This window comes from Rhododendron vialii, chromosome 1a, assembly GCF_030253575.1.
Source record: "Rhododendron vialii isolate Sample 1 chromosome 1a, ASM3025357v1".
NCBI lineage: Eukaryota > Viridiplantae > Streptophyta > Magnoliopsida > Ericales > Ericaceae > Rhododendron > Rhododendron vialii.
In genome coordinates, this window is record NC_080557.1 from 47,763,362 (window position 1) to 47,783,599 (window position 20,238).

A 20,238-nucleotide genomic window follows, 5' to 3' on the forward strand; every position below is an offset into this window, starting at 1 on the left:
CAGCCAGTGAAAATTCCAACAACAAAAACGACACAACTACTGTCTCCGTACTAAGCATGCCTGCAGGGGCATTAATGGAAAAAGGCGGCTAATACTTAACGCACAGGCACAGCTACCAATCAGGAATTGCTTTAACGGTAAACATCCGACGGGGTTGGGATCCCATCCAGTGTGAAAGTATCCAGTATTGTCCATTTTTGTGGTGAGGATGAACTGCATCCAACCACATTGAAATCAACGGTTATTTTTTGGCCACAACATTGCTTTCCCACAAAACCCTTCAAACGGAATGAAAGGAATAAGTACAGAGTAGTGGAGTATAAAATAAAGTCAACAACTCTCTTACAACTTCCGTTTTGGCCTAAATAATTCATTTATTATTATTTTTTTGTACTACTAGTTAGCTTTGCGTTAATTTTTATAAGATTATTGGTTCGTCTTGACAATGAAAATCTAAAGAGTTAAATATTATGAGCAAAATATTCCAAAAAGTTCAAGTGATTCCGAGCTTGATGTTTAAAGGACTTGGCTTTATTTTTTGTTTTTATTCAAAAAAATACTTGTGTTTTTTAGCTTTATGTAAATTATTGGTTTGTCTTGATGATATGAATCAAAAAAGTAAAAAATTAAATTTGGTTAATAATTTTAATTTTTTGTCTTTATTCACAAGATTTTAAAATGGGTTCATAATTTTACTTTTTCAATTCCTATCATCAAGACAAACCACTAATTCCCAAAATTTTACATAAAGCTAACAAATTCAAGTATTTTTTTTTTCGAATAAAGACAAAAACTTAAGCCTAGTCACTTAAACAAAATAAAGTTCGGAACAACTTGAATTTTTAAAATATTTTGCTCATAATGTTTAACTTTTTATATTCATATCGTCGAGAAGAACCAATAATTATAAATAAAAAAAATCGACACAAAACTAACTAATACCAAAAAAAGGTACAAAAAAATTGAAAAAATGAATTATTTAGGCCAAAACGGAAGTAATATGAGTTGTTGATTTTACTATTTTATACTGTACTTATTGCTTTCTTTCTGTTTGAAGGGTTAGTGGGAAGGCATGGTGTGGCCTAAAAATAGCCATTGATTTAAATGTGGTTGGATGGAGTTCATCACCACAAACTGGACAATACTGGATACTTTTGTAAGACTAAATTTTGTAATTAGTCTTTTATGGCCCACATGTTTTAAGTATGGCATATACGAATAATAGGTCCAATAAGATTCTCCATATCTTTATGCCTAAAATTTTATTCTATTGGTTAAATAGAGAAAGTTGTTTCTATTTAGACTCTACTTTGATGGAAAGTAAGTATAATGTTTTATAAGGAAACTGGTCCTCTCTCTGCCTATAAAAGAGCGTCTAGGGTTCCATCAAATAATGTGATATACTAAACAGCTAGAATGAAAGGCAAGGGAGAGAAACTCGTCTTCCACCTAGGGCTTAATGCTCTAGTAAAATTATGGTCGCTACAGTCACTTATCGGAACGCTCAAATTCCGCATAAATGGATCCGGGTACGCTGTTCTTAATTATTTATCTTCCGCTTAATGGTTGTATTGTGATAATTATGCTAGCTCTAGATCCTGGCATAACGTAGGGTGTTAATTATCTAACACCATAAAGAATAAAACTTACAACTTTCACACTGGATGGGATTCCAACCCCTTCCAACGTCCCCAAGACTTTGCATCCCCGTCAACTCTACGATTACCCGAGACCCATCCGTTCTACTAGCAAAAGCTCGGATCGTATCTATAGCCAGACAGGATGAAGGAGCAATTATTCAATACCCTGGGACACCACGTGGCAGTGTCCCAGGGCCCAAAAATAATGAATAATTTTTCGAAATCAAGATCTTCTAATTGTACAGACCAAGCACAACTGAGGTATGATTGAGCCGGACAATTTTCCTATTCGCGTTTTTAAATTTGTTCTTTTGCTTCCCCATAAAATTTAAACTAGGTTCACCCACAAAACATTATTATTTTTTAAATAGAAATACCTGTCCATCCAAGTTTTTTTTTTATTTATATAAAAATACATTCTACATCATTAGAAAGTGTGGAATGGATGGTGAAACTAAGGATTCATGGCTTGTCTTCGACCTCCCCTAAGGAAAAGGTAAATTAGACTCACCTTCACAGATTCAGATCATTCGGACTTCTGTCTATCTAATATACAATAGATGAACACTATGCTCTATATTTTTATTCTTAAATTGACATGGAGGATCAATATTGTCTGTATTTTTCTTCTTGAATGAATAGATACGATGTAGGGTGTGCACTTGTGCTCATGCCTTTTGTAAAGTCTGTATTGAATTGATTTTCTTTGAATGTTACAAATAAGGCCCCATTTCCACTAACAAAAAACACTAAAAATAACCCATAAGTTCCAAAAGTGGTTTTCAATTTGCAACAAGGCACAATGGGTCCCATAAAGGAAGAAAAAGAAGAAGAATGAAATAACAAAGTCAATTCTTCTTTCGCTTTTGGTCCTTAAAAAATAAATACTTATTCGTAATTTTCAAGTTTAAAAAAGTATATTATTGTAATAAAAAATATGTAATATGGATCATGTTTGATAGATTTCGACGAGATCTATTAAACCCTACAAAAAAAAAAAAATTTTTTGTAAGTCCATTATTTTAAAATTTGAAAATGGATTCTTATTTAAAAAAGCGAAACGTGTAAATGATCACTGTAATTCACCGGTAATAAAGTACTTATGTTATTGGATACTCTCTTAGGCCACTCCATAACTACACATTAAAACACGATTTTTGTGTACTTAATTCTTTCTAATTTTCACATTGATCTGGTTATAATAGAGGGACCCAAGGAGCGAAGTGATGGCACCAGGAGCAATAACAAATGTTTTTCCAGAATTCGTCGTTTACTTTCTATCTTTTCTCCAAGAGTAATACAGTAAGTGGGTGTTTACAAAAAAATACTGGAGTACTATAAGAGCAGATTTTGAGACTAATTATAGCTTTTAAAAAAGCTCTTGTGAGTGTTCATTAAAAATTATTATCAGTATATTTTGAGAATCTACTTATCCATATCAGCTGAAATGCTGGATTTGAAGTGCTTTTCGAATCAATCTTAGTTTCTAAGGCTCCGTTCTAGAACACATTCTTAAAAAAATAAGTACTTATTTCACATTTTTAAACTAAAAAATAATGTAAACGAAAAATAATTTTTCAATTTTTTTTTGCACCGTATTAAAGATCGCAATGAGATCTATCAAACAAGATCCGCAACACTAACATGAAATAAGTCCCTCTTTTGGGCACAAAATCCACCAAGGCGCCAAAAACCAAAACGGGGTGGGGAAAGCGATAAAAGTAACGCAATCCAAATTTAACCAGTAGAGGATAAGGAAACAACGGACTTGGGAGGGACCTGGGTATAAATACATCGCAATTTTCTCTCATCGTCATCTTCTTTCTTCCTCAGCTCCCCCACTTCAATGGCCGCAGCAGCCGTTGCCTGTTGGTTCTCTGCCATCACCTCCACCGGGACCTCTCGTTACTCTCTATCCTCCTCCCAACGCCTCTTCTCCACGCCTCACACGCCCAATCATCGTCTGTTCGTCACCAAAGCCTCCAATGACAAGAAGAAATCTCCCCGTAAATCCGCCAAAGAGGTAAAACCCTAAATCTCTCTGATTCACCAGCATATTCGTACTCTGTTGTTTGATAGTAGTTAATTCATTGCCAGAAAAGTAGATCCAAGGAAAGTATCCGTTGCAAAAAGAACCAACCTTTTGTTTTGCGTTTTGGATTTCAATTCATAATCAATCTGTACTTCAAGTACTTACAGGATTTTTTTTTGTTAAACATACGATAACAATTTATAGCTTAGGCACTATGTTATTCTCCTTTCTGTCCCAATTTGTTTGTCGCTTATATACTTTTGCACGAATGTTTGTCAATTTGACTTCTGGACGAGTCAAATTTTCTTTTTACCCGTGATTTTTTTTTAAAAATAAAGTAACTTTTCAATCACACTGTAATTTCGCAATCACAGTGTTCCTTAAAAAAAATTTGAATTCTCAAAATTGGACAAACAAATTTGGACGGACGGGGTAGTAGTCGCAAATGAAGGTATCTGTCGTGGCTAAAGTTTTGCAGCTGTAGTTTATTTTTGTCATTATAAATTATGATTGTGTACCACCAATTCAGCTGCATCAAACACCAAAATGAATTCCAATAGATCCAGAATATCATTTGTTACTGTCCTTTGGCGTCTAAGTTCTAGAGGGTGGAATATATTTGATTAGGTAGTGTACAGCTCTAAGCTAGTTTTATTAATGACAGTTGCAGTTAACTAGCTCAATGCTTGAGTTTGGTTTCTTTATTTTATTTCTTCACTTAGACAGAAGGTATATTGCAGAAGAAGTCTACTGGAAAATCAAAAGATGAAAGACCTTGTGCAAATGCCGATGGCAACAGTGTTAGAAGCAATGCAGGGCAACCTCACTCAACAGCATTTAAATCATTTGGTGCGCAGATTAAAGATGCAAAGGGTTTTCTTGTAAATGACCAGCAGGTAAACGTTGTATGTATAACCTTAATGCAATTGGCCTCGCGCTTTATATTGTGCATGTTGATCCTCATTTTCATTTTTTGGTTTTGATATTTTGTGGGGAGTCCAATCAAATCAGCTGGCGATTCAATTGTAACTTGTAAGTATAATGCAATTAGGCTCGTGCTTTCTATTAAGCCACCTTAGGACCTTGTTGCCTTTGTGCGCCCTGAAATTTTGAGAACTCCCCATTGAAAATTCATGTGTGCAAAAAATGGTCTTTCCTGGCCTGATGGGGATATTTAAAGTTATTCCAACCTTGAGGTTCGGTGGCATGGGACCTTTTGTTGTTTCAATTTTTTTAGTTGAATAGTTTATTTATTCAGTTAATCAAGTCCTATGGTATATGCTTTTGGGGTTCTTAAACCCCCCTTAGCTTAAATTATATATTAATGAGAGTGAGCACATGTTAATCTTTTGATGTATAGTTAAATTAGTCTGAGATTTGTCCATCTGGTATGTACTGTGTTTTCTGTTTTATCAATACAAGGTTTTTACTTTGTCTAACCTTACCGTGTCCTTCCCAGGTTGAAACAGGTAATTTTCAAGATGCAACTTGTCTTAATGCTGTAGTGAAGGTAGAGTATTGTCCTTATTTTATTGTTGCTTAGTAGTTATGACATTTAAATTTATGAAATTTTCAAGTTATTTGTTCATATATTCCTGTTCTTGTTCTGATCACCATTTGTGAAATCAACTTAAACTGCGGTTACATATGGGGGGCCTCTCCTCCATTTCCTAGGAGTGGTATAGGTCACCACACATGTACAAGAATGGTTTTAAAATTTTCCTGTGAGCTGCCTGCCTGTGCAATAGCGTAAATCATCATATATTTACAATCTAGGCTGAGCAAGGACTTGTTCCCATCGTCCTAAATGAGCCGTGGCATATGATAAATTACTCTTTACCCAAAGTTATTATTCACTATTAACAACATTCACACACACCAATTTAGTTCCATTGAGGGGGTGTGGAAGATTGGGTGTAGACCTAACCTTTAGCATTTTTTGCACAAAGTGGCTACTGACTACCCTCAAATTCCTGGATTTACTATATTCTCTAGAGTAGAACATATGTATATAAGTTGTTGATCAGATTACATATATGAACAATTGTAGCTAATATTGCTTGGAGGAGGTTTATAATTTCATCAACCTGAGGAAAGTGTTATCGACTAAAGAGTTACAGGTGCATTGTGGCTCAAAAGATAAGAATAGCTTTTCCACCTCGTCTACCAATCTTTTATGAATTCCCAACGCTTGTCGGATGAGATATCTATGGGCTGACCTATATCACTTCTCCGAAAATTGCATCAACATGTGAATCCCATGCACATCACTTTTCCCCTATCATCAGTGTCCATCATTCGTAAATTCAGTATATTTGGGTTGTGTCCGTATATGTGCAAATAATGTGCAGATTCTATTATGATTTCTTCTATTTACTTTTGTCATGTTGTTCATGACTTTGTCTTTATTTTTTCCCTAGGTTTACTGCACCCACACCGAGCCTGATTATTCTCTCCCTTGGCAGAAGCAGAGGCAATATACAAGTACTGGAAGGCATGTTTTAAATTCTTTACCCCTACCTTACTGTAGCTGAAATATGTGAAGAATGATTTACCCTGAAAGTTCAGAGCTGCAGTTGGTTTGAAAGTTTAATCTCGGTTATTTTGTATGCACATCATTTGCAAGATGTTGATTCTTTTGAACATATCACATTGTTTCTTATACAAAAAGGAAAAGCTCAATCTTTGGAACTTAGGAGCTATTTTCAGGAGTTTTTTTTGAAGTATTCTTTTTAGTGCAGTGCATTCATCATCGGGGATGGAAAGCTTTTGACAAATGCACATTGCATTGAGTATGGTACGCAGGTATTTCTGAAGTTATCCAAGACTCAAACTATATGAATGTGTCTTCCAGTCCTGGTTAGCTTTTCATTCAATCAACTTATTTCAAGCTATCATCATTATGCCAAAATTGTTGTAACAGTCTATCTTTTGAGTGGTAAAATTGATTTATTATAGTACTTGCCAGGGTGAAAAGCGTTAGCAGTTAGAAGGTAAAAGGGTTATGTCCATATTAATTGAATTGCATTCCTTAGGCCGCTATAATCTTTCTTCACAAGCGTCTGCATGCAATTGTGAGTACTGTAGAATATGATTGTCAAAGAACTGTAATCATTAGTCATTTTGTTATGCCACAAAGCCCACAACTAATTGAATAATGAAGATGAATTTATAGTTCTGTATTGAGGTCATGTTCTGTTTTGTTTATTGTTTGGAAGACTTCCATTCCTGTTACGTGCAAAAAACTTTATGAGATGATGTGCGATCCTAAATTGTGGAAATCCGGTTATATTTGTCTTCTCATTGATTGCAGGTAAAAGTAAAGAGAAGAGGAGATGATACAAAATACGTGGCTAAGGTATCACTTGTTTGTAAGAAAAGAAGTGTGCCGTCTTCTATGTTCTTTTCATTGTATTGTGTGTAGTATGACTTTTTAAGGGCATATTCTGGATGTTTATCGATGTGCCATGGTGATACTTTTATTCTATTTTGGCTTTTAGGGCACTCAAGACCAGTAAAATCCCTAGTAGCCTGAAGAATGGAGTTGTTAAGTTGTGAACAACAATAGATGATGAAAATACAGTAACGCCATGTCAGGCGAGGAAGTAGGAAGTTCAATAAATGATGCTATTTTGGTCCAATAGATAGATAATCGCCCCTTTCTGTCTTTTTCATTGCTACTATCAGTACTATGTTTCCAGCAGACAAATAAGAGAAACTTGCATCAGGACCAGACATTGTGTGCAGTCTGCATACTTCAGAAACACCATGAAATTGCTTTCTGCGAAAACATGCTACTTTTTTGCAAGACCTTAGTTAGTCCTTTACAAATGGATACCACCCATTATAATCTATCTGGGTTTGATATTTCGATTATTCAATTGGTGAAAATTTATGCTAATATTGTATTGTTATCCATCAGTTTGAGGTGACCATGCACTGTAGTTTATACTCATTGCAGTGACATATGTACAGGTTTTAGCCAGAGGTGTTGAATGTGACATAGCTTTGCTTTCAGTAGAAAGCGAGGAATTTTGGAAAGGAGCTGAATCGCTTCAACTTGGACACTTGCCTCGTCTTCAGGTTGTGTTATTTGTACTTTCTAAAATAAGAATAGTTTCAGTTGTCAGTTTGCTTTGTCAGTTTCAGTGTGTAGATTATCATAGTTGGTGTTTTCATGAAATTATGCCGCTTCAGAAATACAAATTATTCTCTAAATTTTACCATTAAACTCATAAAATTTTAAGGCCCTCTTTTGGAAGAGTATGGATAAAGTACTTAAAGCTATTGCACCTGCATGTGATTATGCTGAAAGCACTCACAGTCCACGACTTTATTATAAGTCTCGGTCTCGCCTAACCTTATTTAGCTAGATTTGACCAGTTGATTTGGTCAAGCTGAAACGTATAGAAGTACAACCCTAATATTGGCAAACTGGTATATGGTATTTGAAATGTGGGCAAGAGGAAAAATTATCTGTTCTCCAACGCTTCAAAGGTATCTCCTGTTGATTCTTTTTAACTGGTTTTCTTTTTTGCTTTTGAATTGCCAGGATGCAGTAACTGTTGTAGGATATCCCCTTGGAGGAGATACCATTTCAGTGACTAAGGGAGTGGTATCGAGAATAGAGGTTTGTTAATTTTAATAGGATTTTGTCACTAGGTGATAGTTGACAAATTACTTAAATCCAATGTTCATCCCTTGTGATGTCTGTTTACTCTTTACTATCAGTAAACGGAGGCCCCAGGCCCCCAGCCATATGCATGTTATCCATTGTTTTTAGTGACAATAAGGTCCGGCTATACTTTTTTTTTCTTTAGTCTTGTTAATGTATTCTGAATCCCCGTACTGAGATAGCACAATCTTGTGACATTGGGTTATTGTATAGAGATAGCATCATTTCTGACAAATTTACGATCCTACTCAAATTGATATGTTGCACCTAAGAGTTCTCGTCATAAAATGTAGGCTCTTACCAGTTCTATTATGTCAGGTCACATCTTATGCTCATGGATCATCTGAATTACTTGGTATTCAAATTGATGCGGCAATCAATCCTGGTTAGTGGATTTCTACCAACTAGCTTTCCCTCCCTTTCCGGATGGAGCTTTTCCAGTTATATCAAGTTGCATCAATACCAGAATGCTTGTATGTAGTATTCTCTTTCTCCGCCATAACCGTTGCTGTATTTGCTCGATTTTAGGTAATAGTGGTGGTCCTGCTTTTAATGACCAGGGAGAGTGCATTGGGGTAGCCTTTCAGGTAGTTCTTTTAATATTGGCAAACAAGATTTATATGGTGTAGGCTTTCTTGTGCTATTTTTATATTATCTGCTTTGAATTTGAAAAGGTCTGTACCTTGGCCTAGTCGTGATGTCCTTCGTATGACCTATTTTCAAGTAGTTGCAAGAACTAATTTTCATTTCCCGTATATCACTTTAATGATCTGAATTCTCCATATTGTGTGTCTGTATGTGGATTATTGCTGAATAAGCTGTTTTTTCTTGTCTATTGTGTTTCTACCAAAAAAAATAAAAATTACTTCAGGTTTACAGATCTGATGACGCTGAGAATATTGGTTACGTAATTCCCACTACGGTAGTTTCTCATTTTTTGGAAGACTACAAGAAGAATGGGAAGTACTCTGGTTAGACATTCTTCAGAAAGTTGTGATTTTCTTTCTTGTTGCTGTATGGTTGTGAAGTGTCTTATGCTTTGGTCCCCTTAATATGTATCCACTGATTTATGCCAATCATGATGGTGCTGATCTTGTTTCGAGTGCCTTAAAGATGAAGGCGGCTGAACAGTAAACATCTAATCAGGCACTGGCCATAACTTGTTAAGTTACTAATAGTCTCAAAAGCTTACGCTGTTAGGAAATTGACCCAACAATATCAAGCTATCCAACACCCTCCCTCACGTGCAAGCCCGTCTTGCACGTAGAGATGCACATTCATACATAGAGGGAACAGAATGCAAAGGGGAGAAGCATATTGCAAACGAGCAACGAATGTGAATGGAGACTTGGAGAGACTTGAACCCAAGACCTCTCAACAAATGCAATTCATTTATAGAGTTTCAAAGGCTATGCCACAAGACTCCTTGAATCTCCATGTTATTTAACTTTCAACACATTGTATAAGAAACTGCTGCAGAATTGATGAAAGACTTGTATGTTCTATTTACGAGACTTTGAACTTTGAAGTCTAGTGTTAGGGAGACTTCATCTTCCTGCCCCTTTACCTTCTATGGGTTTATGTCAGTGTCTTGAGCTGAAAGACTTTACTGTCATTCTGTTTCTATACTCCTTTCATGAATCTTGCTGTTGTTAGAATAAATATAGCAGAATAAGTATCACCGTTCTTCCCTTTTTTTTTTTGTCATTTTTGTATTTAGCTTTTCTGTTTTTTCCGTTTGGGATTTGGTTGGTCAATAGGAGGTTGGCACTTCCATGAGAAGGCTTCAGGATTGGAAATGTTGTAGTTGTAATTGTATCAGAATCTAAGGGAACATAATACCCTCGACAAAACAGAATGGTGGCTCTAAGGATTTAGTAGCCAACCCCGATTGCTTAGGACACAAAACGTTGTTTGCTTTGGGTTAATTTTACTAGATAGCAGCGTCTTTATATATTTCCTGCTTCTCATTATTGCAGTCTACCTGTCTGTGGAAAGACGTTATTCTTGCAATTTGACAATGTCCTTGCCAACTGATTTATGATCTTCAATGTCATTTATGGACAAATTGCCAGGGTTCCCTTGCCTTGGTGTTTTGTTGCAAAAATTGGAGAATCCAGCATTACGTGCCTGCTTGAAAGTTCTATCTAATGAGGTCAATCTCTTTTGGCTTTACTGGTGCAAATAATTATGTTTATGCGTTACTTCAAAGTTACAAAATCTCACTTAGCTGTGCAATCGTCATCATCTGGAGCTGTTCATATTAGGATTACTAGTATTACCTTTCTGTTGTTCCTTCGTCCTGTGACTCCTGTCATGTACCTGCTACAAAATCCCGTCCCCTACAATGGCAAGATCTCCTATCAGTGGACTGGAGGAGATCCTGAACATTTTTTTGAAGAATTGTTCACTTTGAGATCTACCTACTAATGAATTCCATGGGAAATAATAATCTGAAGGTGAAGTATGAGGTGAACATAGCCTCTGGATTTATTTTTGTCACCTTATATAGTTGGTTTAGACCTACTTTGAGTTATAGCCATTCATTTGCTGTTTGTTCTCTTTTGTTTGAAGTTTTCATTTTCATGTACTCTCAGCTGGACTTAAAATCCCATGGTGAAGTCATCGAAGGTCGAAGAGGTCATCGTCAGGGGGTTAGGGTTTGGTCGTGTTGTCCAAGGGTTTGGCTAGTTAGGGTTTGGATCATGTTTGAATAGTGACATAACAGTCGTCGGTCACCAGAATAGTGGCAGCTACGGTGGTGGGCTAGGGTTTGGATCTGATACCATGTTATTTGAGAAAAAGAGAAGTGGTTAGGTGTTAAATAAAAGTCCTAACAGTTCTCAACCCTTCAAGTGATATCATTAAAGAGGGGCTTTAATTTGGAAATAGCGGATATTTGGATTGAGACTGTTAACAATTTAATACCACAACATGAGGGACTTAATTCATGTTAGAGCCAACATAGAAAAGAGAAGTCAAAACGAGTATCGGCAGTTGGCCACAAACTAAAAACTGATATTGAAACTTGTGGAAGATATGGCATTATTGCTGGATGGCATTACAAATTTATCAAATTTGTCTTGATAATCTTCTGTGCTTTGTATTTAAGGTCTTGTCGGATAATCTTTTGGTTTGTTGACGTGGAATATGTAAAGCATGCAATTGGATCGCACCATGGAATTTTTCAATAATGCAATTGTATTTATTATTTCTTGTCTTATGGAGTTATGGTAGAGCTGATACATATTCTTCACAACATCTGGTTTCAGGGTGTCCTGGTGAGAAGAGTTGAGCCCACTTCAGATGCCATTAATGTCTTGAAGGAGGTATCCATTTAGAAGATTTCAAGTTTTTGAGATTCTTATTACAACGCTTTTCTGTTTTGTCCAATGGATCTTGGGACGATATGGCATTTCAGGTAGATAAGGAAATTCTGTCAATATTACCAAAACTTTGAGTTCCCTAGTGGTGACACCCTAATAGTGTCAACTTGTCATTCTGTGGGTTCAAGCAATGGTACCTTCTCTTCCAAAATCTCTGTCAATAAAAGCATAATACTTCTCCACTAGTTAAATTTTCAAACCTTTCTTGATCAAGAACTGTTAATCTACGTAAAGTGAAGTGTGCTTGGATGCGAGAGTAATAAGGTAGAAGCATAGTCGCTCAAGTTCCTCTGAAGCTCCTGAATTATCTGTTTTAAATCCAGCACTTGTAAACAGTGCTGGACTTATTTGTGTAAGATGCGAATGACTTGGGGCTCAAAATTCTTGGTATTGACTCCTGCATTCCTCTTTTAATGTACTTGTGTGAAGATAGGGGTCAAGATCAACTTTTGCTTAGTGCTAACATTTGTGCAGCACACAAACTTTTTGAGGAGGCTTGCATTTTGCTAAGTGCACCTTTAGGTGAGGGTGTAAGTTTGGATGGAAAATGTTACAGTTACACTTAAGTCTAAAACCCCTTGAGGATGGTTCACATGTATTTCAAACTAAGTGAGGCGAAGTGCTCTAGAGTCCAGAGGCAAAAGCGCTGGGAGGTAAACAGGGTAATATTTGATGCACATTTGACAAGCTTGACAGCGATTTTAATTTGATGGAATGTTGGCTATAGATTGGTCCTGGAAAAAGATACCAGGTGGTTATATGGGTAGCAATTTGAACATTGTACCAAGTGATCCTGCCTATGTGCATGCGTACTTGTTCGGCCTCTATCTGTTTGATTGTTACCCACTCGTAGAATGTTTTGGGGCTTCTTGCTTTTTATGATCATTTTGAATTGCTGTTGGTTAATTCAATGTTCGTGGAGTGGGAATAATATTTGTAACTCTGTGCTTTTCAGGGTGATGTTATTGTAAGCTTTGATGGCGTTAATGTAGGGTGTGAAGGAACAGTACCCTTCCGCTCGACTGAGCGTATTGCGTTTCGGTACCTCATTAGTCAAAGGTAAGGTTTTGTTTCTCTACTAAGATATTGTATGAATTTTGTGCCTTGAAAACTGCATTTGATCTGTCCTTAACTAATATGTAACTTTGAGAATGCTTGGGTAAAACACATTCATGGGCGTCTTGGCAATTCAGCTTAGTATAAACCTTCGACTGAACCATACTATCCCTTTGCTGTATAGCTTATAGAAAGACCTGCAGCATGGTTTGTCGTTTCAATTCCCTCTTTGTAGGATTATTAATTCGCCCTACTTCACATATCTTATACACTGTTGAAAACAGGCGTAGGTGCAGTACAAGCATGTGTGCATTTCATAATGGTGTTCAGTGTTCTATCACGTTTCACCCTGTCCAGTTTTCTTTGATTCTTGTCATAAGCACAAATTGGATGTTTCAACTTAGATCTAAGGATGTTCAGGATCAGATTTGCAGGTGATGTAGCAGAGCTTGGAATTATTAGAGGAGGAGCTTTAATGAAGGTTCAGGCAGTTCTAAATCCACGTGTGCATTTGGTATGTAATGAGAAACTCCTTTGCGTTGTGATGTAAACTTTACCACTATTTTCTTCATTTGTGGCTTTCATTTGGTTAGATGCTGATTAGTTTGGGTTGCTTCTGTTTTCGTGTCAAGGTGCCATATCACATCGAAGGAGGCCAGCCTTCATATTTTATAGTTGCTGGTCTGGTGTTTACCCCTCTGTCGGATCTACTTATCGAGTATGTTTGATCAGATATTACTTTAGGCCCTGCTTGTTTGGCTCGACTAATAGTAAAGGGATATATGATCACGTAGGACAAGTAATCTTATCGGCTTAATAGTGGAGAGATTAATACTTTCACTTCCCCCAAGGTATTGCGTATCCCAGGTTTTGTGGACATACCCATTTCTAGCCTCAAAATTTTCAACCAAATGTGGAATATGTGATCCCCTTGTTTTATAGTCCAATTGGATGCTTTAATCTGATAATTGCTAATGCAAAGGCAAGTGAATTTACTTGTCTTTTCTTATTTTCTTACAGGGAGGCATCTGAAGAAAGCTTAGGTGTAAGTCATCAAGAGCAATTGATGACCCTTAGCCTGATATTACTACAAATCTAATATTCATTGGCCCATTAATTGTTGTCCACTACTAATTTAATCTGCTGTTCTCTGCTTTGAATAGTTGAAATTACTGGCAAAGGCGCGATACTCCTTGGCAACGTTTAAAGGGGAACAGATTGTGATACTATCGCAGGTAGCCTTGCATATCTTTGTCTTCAAACATATGCATGATATATTGAGATGATGAGCATTATAAAGTAAATAGGCAAACGTGCAAACTGGGAAATGGCAGTTTGCTTTGCTACAGGATTTTGCTTCTTTGATCTTTCTCATCACTTCACAGAAATTTGCATTGCTAATATTTCTTTTTTGTCTCCTTATCAAAGCAAAGTAAAAATCCTTCTCTTTTGTGCAAGGTCTTGGCTGATGAAGTAAATATTGGATATGAGTCGATGGAATATATGCAGGCAATCTATTTTGTACCATTTGAGCATTGGAAGATTATTTTTGTTCCTAATTTTCTGTCCATCATTTCTAAAAAGAAATTATGCAGGTTTTGAAGTTCAATGGGACACGAATAAAGAACATCCATCACCTAGCTCATCTGGTTGATTGTGAGTTCTGGCTCTCTTCATCTGTTGCTAATTATAGAGTATGAATTTCTCTGTTCCTCATACTTTTCTGTTGGTGGTTAGCATTCAAGGGCAAGTACCTAGTTTTTGAGTTTGAAGACAATTACATCTCCGTTTTGGAAAGGAAGGCCTCCGCTGCTGCCTTATCTGACATTCTCACGGCCAACAGCATTTCATCTGAAAGATCTCCGGATCTTTTGGAGCCCTATGTGGATCCCACAGGAAACAACCAGGCATATGATCACCAAGGTTATGGAGACAGTCCCGTTTCAAATTCGGAATTAGGCTTTGATGCGCTTATTTGGACCTAATCACTAATTCGATAAAGCAGTGCACCTAAGACCGTCACTGCAGCCATTTTTCAAGGGCGATTGGAGGTTGCAGCTTGCAGGCCACTGGAAAATCATCTGTACCATAGAGCTCATTTTTCAGGTACATCATCTTTTTACATGCCAACTGTTCCAAGTTTCGGCATTCATTTATTCAATTATTTGGGGGAGGGCATAAATGTATACTGAAGTAGTGGTCATGAGCAGCCTCAGAAAGCATTGCTGTACTTATCTTTGTGATGGTGATCCGAATTTTGATTTAATTTGATAGGAAATAGGATTAATCCAGTTCTGCAATGTTACATGCACAGTTACTTTCATTTTCCTATCATTAGTCACTACAGACAAGAAATCTATTATAACTTTCACTTAGGTTTGGTGGTAATTGGAAGTTCTATTTTGGTGCAACCCCGTTATCACCTCTCGCTTTTTTTGTGAGTCTACTACTGCTATCCCATGTCAGTTGGATTAATATTTATTTTGGGTAAGTTGTAGATTTATGAGTACCTTGGGTTATTTCAGTTTAGCCTCTGCATCATGTTTCACCATACCATGGTAATCTTCACGTGTTCCAGAACCTCCCCCCTCCTCCCCCACAAAGAAAATAAATAAAATACATGAAAAGCCCAAATAGCAATCTTGTCCGGTTGTCCCTTAGCACAAACATATATGCTTGCCAAGCTGTATCAGCAGTAGATACCCCAATAGTCTTTTGCCACCTTCCATTCCTTCCCCCACCATAACTTTTCACCAGCCTTTTAAGCTTCAATCATGAGACTCATGACTTCTCTCTCATTGTGCATCTCTCTCTCTCATTGTGCATCTCTCTCTCTCTCTCTCTCTCTCTCTCTCTCTCTCTCTCTCTCTCCCCGGTGCATTTACCATTTTTCCTGCTTCCTGGTAAAGAGTGTTGATTTTATTTTCTTTGAATGGCTTCCATGAGGGCACAATTCACATGGGTTACGATTCTCATTGCATGTTCGTCTTCACTAGCCTTACCAACCTCGACCATTTCAGCTGCACCAGCACATCTGCCAAATCCGTCTCTACCCTTTTCTTCCCCGACCTTGTCTCCAGATATTACTCCACTCTTCCCTTCGCCAGGTGGAGCAGGGCCCCCTCCAGCTGAGTCCCCACTCCCCACCATTCCTTCCAGCCGGAGCCCTCCGGATCCGTTCCAAGTGGTTGCTCCAGGGCCAAGCATGGCTGATTCGCCATTTGGGTTTCCACCACCTCCTTCCTCAGTTGCTCTGGGCGTGTCTGTCTCTCCACATTCAGTTATATTTCTGGGTTTTGTGACATTTTTGTTGATGCAGCTTTCTGTTGTGTAAAGGTATTTCATGCACAGCTTTATGATTTGTGAGGGATTGCTGGTGGGGGCCTCCAATAATTGTATGGTTTCACTTTCTCTTCTGTGTTTATTTTATCTCCCCCAAGTGTATTTTATGTGCCTTTGAGGCGTTTTTTTCAGATTAAAAAAAAAAAAAACTGTATTGTATGTCAGAGTGGTGTAGTATTCTGAGGTGTATGACATTGTTTAACTTCAGGTTAGATTTCTCAGAAACTTTAAAATAAATAAATAAAACCACTGAGTTGTATCTGTAAAATGGAGCACAGATAATACAATCAAATACTAGTAGTAAAGTAGAAAAAGTAACCTTCAGGAGACTTGACTACATATAGATTGAAATAAACCCTGAAATAACCGTCCATCTAGAATCAACCACTTAAATTCAAAGGGTTTGGCTCTTGTTTCTGTTTGGGGGTTCCCTTGTTGAATGACATCAGGGTGTTCGGGTTATGAAGTTAACTCAGCTTTTCTGCTTTCTCGGGTTCAAGCAATCTTTCTGGTGCCGAAACTACCTGACCCGCTCTAGAAAAAGTTGCACCAATCCCTTTGGCCTTACCTTATGACCTTGCCCAACTTTCTTCATCCCTCTTCTGAGCCCCTCCGTTTTGAGTGCTATGGGGGTCTTCTTCCTTTTCTTATGGGAAATCCTCTGTAAGCCTTTGTCTCTGCCTTTTGTTCACAGTCGTTGACGAATACTTCGTCATCTGAAAACAATTATCGTCTATCACTCAACGTTCTTTCTGTTGCTTTTCTTCCAAGGTCTGTTGCAAACGAACTGATCTGTCTTTCTGGGTTCTGGCCTACTCAACTGTGGCAGGAAGAATCTAAACTCCTTCCCTGCTTTAGGTCGGGATGGCCACCCAGTTAGAAAGAACATCGAAGGCAAAAGAAATCTACTTCAAAACAATACTCTGTACTGACTTTAGTTCAAGCTATTTATATGTATACATATTTTCTATGATACAACTTCCTCAGAATCATTCCGTTTGATTTGCGGGACGCAGCAGGCTCCATGTCTTGTGTATTCTATGCGCATTTCCTGTTCAGCTTCACATTTCTCTTCTTTGAGCACAGCCCGGCCGCCCTGAGTGTTTCAAGGCCCTAGATAGTATTTGAAAGTGGGGCCTCTAATATGTTAATATATTGTACAGTTCGATAAAAGAAGCAAATTAGTGTTGTGGTTCAATGGCATAATTGTGTATCACCTCTTTGGTACCTTTAGTTCCTGAGTTCGAGGATCTGAATTGTCATTTTGAAACAAATTTTTTGTACGACTTACCAAAAGCTACCGGTAAGTGGTGGTAAAGAGTTAAGATACTGAGAATCAAACTTGCAACCTTAAAGTCATTGCGCGCGCACCTAACCACTGTGCCACATCAGCCTACTTCTAATATTCTTCACATACACTATATTTAATATATTCTACTGTTTCGGGGCTCAAAACGGAAAGCTCTAGGCGGTCGCTTGGTGGGCCTATGCCCAGGACCGGCCCTGTTTGAGCACATACCTTACGACCTCTCACTTCTCTTCATCTTTCTCCATTAGTTCCTTCTTTTGAATCTTGTTCTTTTCTTTGAGTCCCTCCACTTCATCCCTCAGCTCCATCACTTCATCACTGAGCCTCACGCTGGAAACGACTTCCTCTCCATTTCTTTCTCGAGCTTCTTTCCTCCGTTTCTTTGGGTTCATAGTTCTCAGAGTAGCTACTGAATTGACCATGACAAGTACTAGTTGCCACTCAATTGCCCAACTATGCGGCGAAAATTTCTCAGATTGGAGATATAATGGGAAAAGAAGAAGAAACTTCTCAGCTTACTCGTATCTTGACTAATTCTGGGAACCATAAATTCACCGTCCGCTAGCGAATGTAGCTCTAGTTCGATTGATATGTGCATTCTTGGACTAATCACTGTCGTAACATAGCAGCTCAGTTTCTTATGCTCTCTATTAAAATCAGTAGTACCAAATTAGGAGTAACTATTCAATAGTTTGGGAGTACTATTACATAGTACTCCGGACCACTTTGCAATCACATGTTCTTGTGGGGTTTATATACTTGGTGATAGACTTCACAGGAATCTGTAGTTGTAAAGTGATCCAGAATACCATATGACGGTACTCTCATACTATTTTATAATTTCAAGTTAATAAAGTCTCAATCAATCTGTGGGTACCCACAGATAGATTCCCAACAAATCAAATACAGGGTCCCCTAGAGGAAAATATAGAATTTTTGAAGGTTGAAAGAAACCTTGTCCATTTTTTTAGCAAGTAGCAGTACTACTTTGTGCCAAGGTAGCTTCTGCTTTAAAGATAAAGATTCCCATTCGGTTATCCCAATCAAAGATTCCTTGCTAACTAAAGAGTTATCATGTGGAATGTCAGAGAACACATGTATTATTAGGTCATCATGTGGAAAATTAAACCTTTTTCTATCAAACTCGGGCCTTTTCATTTTTTATTTTATTTTGTCAAGTGAAAAATCAGGCCTTTTCATTTTCAATTACTATGCTAGCGATACACATTTTTATTACACAAAAAGAAGAAAATGAACAATACCAAGAAGAAAATGAAGACAAATTGTCCGCGGAGCGAGCAGTTGAGCACTCGAGGCGCATTAGAACTCTAATTCATTTCCCAATTCCCATATTTCTAGACTAGTCTATAATAATTTCTTGCTCTCCCAATCCCCATATCTGTTCCCAAAAAAAAAAAAGATTGACTGAAATTCCTGTTTTAAAAAAAATCTCTACGCCTCCTTTTCCCTTTTAGGCCTATCAAACTTTGAGCCCAAATGTCATTGATGCGGTTTTCTGTATTTACATAATGAGAAGCAAAGAATATCACACAATAGACGTTAAGAATTAGTGGGAGGGAGTTAAAAAGGAAGGTTCCAACTCCCAACATAAACCAAGTTTCAAATTACTCAGGCTGATCAAAACAAAAATTTCAAATTACTCAGATATACAATTTATGTACACCATCTAATGTATATGAACGCATAAGTTACGGCAATGAAATACTATATTTTTAACAAAAATGGCGGATTGGATTCGTGGCGAGTGAATTGGGGTGGTGTCGTTGATGTTGTGGCGGTTGAACCACCACCACTTCTGAACGATACCCTTCACGTCTTCACCTCCACCATTTCTATCTCTCCTACCTTCAACAAGAATTCAAAAACTAAACCGTTTATTCTATTTTGACATCAACTAAATGTTGTTCAAATGACAAAAAGTTGCCTCGCTACAGCAGCGTTCACAATTCTGGTCATATGCAAAATGGAAGGACACTTTTCTTCATTTTAGGCCTTCAAAGTCTCTTCTTCATTTTAGTCCTTCAAACTCTCTCTCTCTCTCTGGTTCGACGAGCAGGGTGTCCGGCCCAACTTAAGTGCACCTCGACTATTCCTTTCCCCGGTTCAGTTAAAGATAGGCCATCCACGCTGGGACTAGGCAATTCACAATTGATTTCTCTCTTGCAGCCTGGTCCCAAGTGGTTACCAAGTTCTGAACTCAAAATGTCTAAATTTACAGATCCCTATTGCCACTTGAGCTACCCCTCGGAATTTCTCTCTCCCTCTCCTTGCCACTTTGGATATCAGCCAGAAACCGTTGCATGGTAAAATCTCGTACCAAGTAAGAAAAACTCGAAATCGAGTGAGGACATTTGCGAGATCTGATAAAAAATAACACGATGGTCTGAGGCCAGGAGACGGAGACAGGCCTTCTGGCAAAATTGCACCTTAAAAAATAATGTCTGTGTGTTTTGTGACCCTATACTATAATCGTTTAAAGAGGGACGAGGGAAAATTAATATTGGGTTGTTCAAATCAGCACCATTTGATGTCATTGTCAAATTATTTCCACCCTCATTTCATCGAATTTTAAGAATTCATATTTCGGGTATACAAAGTTAGTCGGGAGTATATAATATGAATGAAACGTTTCTTCTTGTTCATTAGTGGCCAAAGGAGAATCTTTTCTTGGAAAGAACTCAAATCATTTCCTCAAAACAAAGAATAACGATTCTGACCAACTGAACGAGTCCTAGTTTATTTAATTTCTTATATAATCCAATCGCATAATTGCTAGT

General features: G+C 37.6%; 2 protein-coding genes across 3 annotated transcripts; both read left to right on the plus strand.

Annotated features, from left to right (window-relative positions):
- The first annotated feature begins 3,426 nt into the window (after positions 1-3,426).
- On the plus strand, positions 3,427-16,295 carry LOC131322831 (protease Do-like 2, chloroplastic). Of its 2 annotated transcripts, none has more exons than XM_058354356.1 (21): positions 3,427-3,663; positions 4,413-4,568; positions 5,132-5,182; positions 6,093-6,166; positions 6,414-6,477; positions 6,986-7,030; positions 7,648-7,755; positions 8,225-8,302; positions 8,666-8,732; positions 8,876-8,934; positions 9,219-9,318; positions 10,423-10,502; positions 11,620-11,676; positions 12,689-12,792; positions 13,216-13,303; positions 13,422-13,507; positions 13,810-13,834; positions 13,953-14,024; positions 14,248-14,298; positions 14,385-14,445; positions 14,527-16,295. In XM_058354356.1, exons 1-21 carry the CDS (start codon positions 3,487-3,489, stop codon positions 14,772-14,774), a joined length of 1,851 nt encoding a protein of 616 aa, XP_058210339.1. In that variant the 5' UTR covers positions 3,427-3,486; the 3' UTR covers positions 14,775-16,295. The 2 variants fall into 2 exon arrangements, with proteins under 2 accessions (XP_058210339.1, XP_058210332.1); XM_058354349.1 differs by having other exon boundaries at positions 3,429-3,663; positions 4,395-4,568.
- Positions 15,722-16,295, plus strand: LOC131322846 (classical arabinogalactan protein 26). Its single transcript, XM_058354369.1, has one exon. It carries the CDS (start codon positions 15,722-15,724, stop codon positions 16,121-16,123), a length of 402 nt encoding a protein of 133 aa, XP_058210352.1. The 3' UTR covers positions 16,124-16,295.
- Positions 16,296-20,238: the final 3,943 nt, after the last annotated feature.

Coding starts and splice junctions, on each gene's coding strand:
- LOC131322831 (XM_058354349.1), top strand. CDS start 3,487: ATGGCCGCAGCAGCCGTTGCCTGTTGGTTCTCTGCCATCACCTCCACC. Junction 5,183..6,092: donor GTCTTAATGCTGTAGTGAAG/GTAGAGTATTGT, acceptor TTTTTTCCCTAG/GTTTACTGCACCCACACCGA. Junction 11,677..12,688: donor CCATTAATGTCTTGAAGGAG/GTATCCATTTAG, acceptor TGTGCTTTTCAG/GGTGATGTTATTGTAAGCTT.
- LOC131322846 (XM_058354369.1), top strand. CDS start 15,722: ATGGCTTCCATGAGGGCACAATTCACATGGGTTACGATTCTCATTGCA.